General features: G+C 55.0%; 1 protein-coding gene across 1 annotated transcript; it reads right to left on the bottom strand.

Moving 5' to 3' along the window:
- Positions 1-400: 400 nt before the first annotated feature.
- Positions 401-2,801, bottom strand: LOC140678736 (uncharacterized). The gene is made up of 5 exons (XM_072912938.1): positions 2,774-2,801; positions 2,316-2,466; positions 2,148-2,202; positions 1,583-1,708; positions 401-1,430 (listed from the first exon to the last, which is right to left on the bottom strand). The coding sequence occupies exons 1-5, from the start codon at positions 2,799-2,801 to the stop codon at positions 897-899; spliced, it is 894 nt and encodes a 297-aa protein (XP_072769039.1). The 3' UTR covers positions 401-896.
- Positions 2,802-4,592: the final 1,791 nt, after the last annotated feature.

The raw sequence follows: 4,592 nt of genomic DNA, 5'->3' as shown, positions 1-4,592 counted from the left end.
CCCTGGTCCTCCCAACCCCAGGGAGACTTATAGGGTTTATCAGAGGGGGAATAAGCACAAACCAGCACGGGGAAAACGCCCCAACAATAATAATAACAAAAAAACAGACAGGAATAATGACACACGTCCCCCCAGGGCATCTCACCCTGATAACCAGGACTCTGATTTTAGCGCAATTGCTAAAATGATGTATAACATCATCAAAATAGTACACCATTTAAAAAATGTCAGCAAAGAACACCAACCACAAACCATCACTAGGATGGAACTTACCTTGACGACGGGAATTCGACCAGCTGTCACCAACCCCGACACAGAAGACCTGATCATGGGAAATGCCAAAAATTGGGCATACACCACGGTCCTAATTCTCCGGCAACACTATAATAAAGCACTCCAATTAGAAGTGGATAAACTGGGGGGTTTTATTGCACAGAACTGGAAAGCCCCATTCCAGGTGGCCAAGGCGTGGGCCAAGGCACACTTGGGGCGCAGGCTGACGGCCGACACGCTCCGGCAGGCCGAGTCTCAAGTGGACTCGGTCTGGGTGGACACCCGTGCCGTTGAGGAGGTGGTGCGCCCTGCGCGGCTCCGACGGGCCGGGTCTCGAAGGGGCTCGGTCTCGTTGGACAACCGTGTGGTCATGGAGGTGGTGCACCCCACACTGCCCCCGCCGGTCCTGATACCACCTGCCGCTGCGCACGCCACGGTGGCCACCATGACCGACCCCGTCGGCGGTGAGTGGTCCCCTGAAGTAGAGCAGGATTTGGGCCCGCGGGGACAGGTGACTCCTGTCCCCTTCCCGGTCTTATCGCCTTCCTCTCCGGCTGCCGAACCATCTACGGCCCAGAGAGCGGCACGACCTCGCAGGCCTTGCAGCAGACCGGCCGACGACGCTATCGTCGAGGCTCCCTTGGTCCGGCCACTGGGGCCGCGACCACGGGTCGGGACTGACACTGGGGTCCTTCCTGCGGTCTCCGATACGCCACCCCGCTCAGTTCCACCTGTTGAGCACAGTACGTCGGTTTTGGTACATGGGGAGCAGAATGTGCGGGGGACTCCTGGCCAGCCAGAGACTGACCAACACTTACCTGAGAAGCAGGGGTTACCTGCGTCGGAACGGTCTTCCCCTGACACGCCTCCACCCTGGTACATACTCTACCCTGACCTGTCGCAAGAACCCCTCCTGGACGCGCCCATCCCGGACGCATCCCCCCCGGACACGCCTCTCCCGGACGCGCCCCTCTCGGACACTCATCTTCCGGAAGCGCCCCTCCTGGACGCGCCCATCCCGGACTCACCCTTCCCAGACACGCCTCTCCCGGACGCGTCCCTCCCGGACACGCCTCTTCCGGACGCTCCCCTACCGGACGCGCCCCGCCCGGAGACGCCTCTTCCGGGCTTGTCACCAAGTTGGTGCCAATTGTTTTCTGGAAGGCAGAAAACAACAAAAACAGTCACTTCGGCTTCTCAGCCGACAGAAGACAATATTACGACGCAGGGTACCACGCCAACGAGTCCGCACACTCCCAGGAAGCCCACCAGACACATCAGCACAAATCGAAGGAAGATGGATTGGCACCTGTCTGTCGGCAGGAAGGTCCTGGTGATCGGTGACTCCAACATCAGTCGCCTTCCACCCACCCGTCACCCGGACCTCCAGATTGACAGCTACCCGGGGGCCAAATTTCTCCACGCAGAGGCCATCCTGCAAAAAACGGCAGTGAGTCCTGAGGTGGAGAAGGTCATCCTAGCATTCGGCATCAACCATAGGGAGCAAAAACCCAAGGTTACCACCCTCAAACAGCTCCTAAGGGCCCTTAAAGCGGCCAGAACGGCCTTCCCAAATGCCGAAATCTCTATCCCCCTCCTCAATTTCTCTGAATCCCTGCCCGAGGAACACAAGGCCAACCTCCGCATGATCAACACCTACATCAAAGACCGCCACAACTTCATCCCGACACTCGCCAACGAGGAGTTCGCTACAGGGAGGGACAAGATCCACTGGACCCATGACACAGCCAAGAAAATGATGGAGCACTGGCTTCGCTATTTAAACTTGACCTCCCCAAAATCCCGACCTCTCGGGGGGGGAACATAAACACAAACAAAAACATTGTAAATTTAACAAAACATTTCAGACTCACCTCCTCGCAGCGCTCCCTCCTTGACAAGGGCCTCAGTTTCGTCCCGTCCACCAGCCTCAGTCCCGAGTGGCACCATCAGGTAAAATTCGACCTGCAAGAATACCACAGGAGGGTCAAACTTGCAGTTTTTTATGAAAAGCAAGGGTCCCTCGGGCCGCGACCTTTCACTCCGAGGTCCGAATGGGAGCCCTCACCGGGACTGCTTCCTCCAGAGGTCCACACGCTGGTCCTGGCGGACGAGCACCCAACGCTCCTATCGGGTTGCGCCCTCGCGGTCGCGCCCAACCTGACGCGGGACGAAACGGAGGCCCTGCATAGTCTGAAAAACAACAATAACATAGTAATTAAACCGGCAGACAAGGGTAGCGCAGTGGTAATTATGGACAGGTCTCAATATGTCTGGGAGGGCACCAGACAATTGAGTGACACCACTTATTATAAATCATTGGCCGCGCCCATCTACCCCGAAACTATCCCTATGATAGAAAGCATAATTCAAAATTTATTGAAAAAGCGATTTATAAATGACAAACAAAAGACCTACCTCTTGGGCGAATCGGAGCCCCGCCCCCGCAGGTTCTACTTGCTCCCCAAGATCCACAAGGAACGACACAAGTGGAGCCGACCACACGAGATACCCCCGGGCAGGCCCATTGTGTCCGACTGCGGCAGTGAAACCTACCGGACGGCGGCGCTCTTAGATCATTTTTTGACCCCACTCTCCATCAAACATGAGAGCTACCTCAAAGACACCTACGATTTTATAGAAAAGGTAAAAAATATTGTTATTCCCCAAGAGGCCATATTATTCACTATAGACATAGATAGTTTATATACCAATATAGATATAGACCAGGGCATCCAAGCCGTAAAAAACATATTCTATAAATATCGAGATGTTAGCAGACCAGAAAAAGAACTTCTGCAACTTCTCGATATTAACCTGAGGAGGAATGACTTTGAGTTCAACGGCCGATTTTTTCTACAAATCAAGGGCACGGCCATGGGTAAGAAATTCGCTCCAGCCTATGCTAACATCTTTATGGCAGAATGGGAGACCTCTGCCCTGGCTGCCTGCCCAATTAGGCCCCTCCATTATCTACGCTACTTGGATGATATCTGGGGAGTTTGGACTCATTCCATGGAGGAATTTGAGGTGTTCCGCCACACCCTGAACACCCACAACCCCAGTATCACCATCAAGTGTACCACCAGCCCCACGTCAGTGGATTTCCTTGATACTACCACCTTCAAGGGTCCGGACTTCACCTCCACCCACCATTTGGACATTAAGGTCTTCTTTAAAGAGACGGACACCCATGCCCTCCTCCACAAAACCAGCTTCCACCCCCGACACACCTATGCGGGTTTGGTGAAGTCCCAACTTTTGAGGTTCCACCGGATCTGCACCAGACGGGAGGACTTTGTGACGGCCACGGGAGCCCTGTTCACTGCCCTGAGGAAGAGAGGGTATTCCAGGTCCTTCCTCAGGAGACAGTTCAGGTGCTTCCTGGACCCGAAAGGGCCTCCCCCTGGCGAGCACATGATCCCCCTCATCACTACCTTCTCGCCTGCAGCGGTACAGGTTACCAGAAGGGTGAAGGAGAATTTTGGTACCTTTATCGAGAAGAGCGGCAAACTCAAGGACCATTATCTCGTCTCCGCTTACCGCAAAAATCCCAGCCTGGGCGATCTGCTGGTCAGGGCTCGGATCAGCTCTGCCGGAGATCCGCCCCCGGCTCGGAGCAGCGCTCCCTTGCGGCAAATCCCGTGGCTGGTCAATCGCCACAGCGGGAAGGTCTTTCGACCGCTGTGCAGAGGGGACGGGCAGACCAAAAACTGCATATATGTCATCCTCTGCCAGCGTTGCCACATCATGTATGTTGGGGAAACGGGCAACACCATCGCCACCCGTTTCCACCAGCACAAACACAATATCGTCCGGCGGAAGAACACCACCACCTACCTCGTGCAACATTTCATCCGGCACGGGTGGGCTTCTGTCCGGGCGTGTGTGGTCCAGGCCAACTCCAGATGGAGTGTCGCCCAACGGAGGCGGGCGGAACGCCTCTGGATCAACAAACTGGGGACCAGACACCCGGGGGGCCTCAACGAGGCGTGAGTGCGAGCCCGCTGGACCACAGACGGACCGTGCACACCCTTCTTTTTTATTTTTTTATTTTTTCCTTATGCCTAAACCTAACCCTAACCCTAATCCTAACCCCACCCCCAACCCTAGCCCTAACCCTAACCAACTCTTTTCTTTATGCCTAACCCTAACCCTAATCCTAAACCTAACCCTAACCCTAACCCCAACCCTAACCCTAACCCTAACCCTAACCCTAATCCTAACCCTAACCCTAACCCTAACCCCAACCCCAACCCCAACCCTAACCCTAACCCTAACCCTAACCCTAACCCTAACCCCTAACCCCTAACCCCTAA

This window comes from Nerophis lumbriciformis, linkage group LG04, assembly GCF_033978685.3.
Source record: "Nerophis lumbriciformis linkage group LG04, RoL_Nlum_v2.1, whole genome shotgun sequence".
Classification (NCBI taxonomy): Eukaryota; Metazoa; Chordata; class Actinopteri; order Syngnathiformes; family Syngnathidae; genus Nerophis; species Nerophis lumbriciformis.
This window is presented reverse-complemented; position numbering and strand designations above follow the sequence as displayed.

What these genes read in the sequence shown, in the direction of transcription:
- LOC140678736 (XM_072912938.1), bottom strand. Translation starts at nt 2,801, where the DNA reads ATGGGCCTGCCCGGGGGTATCTCGTGTG. An exon ending in GGAGGGAGCGCTGCGAGGAG is followed by an intron (nt 1,709 to 2,147) that starts GTGAGTCTGAAA and finishes CGTTTTTTGCAG; the next exon opens with GATGGCCTCTGCGTGGAGAA. An exon ending in ACCTTCCTGCCGACAGACAG is followed by an intron (nt 1,431 to 1,582) that starts GTGCCAATCCAT and finishes TCTGCCTTCCAG; the next exon opens with AAAACAATTGGCACCAACTT.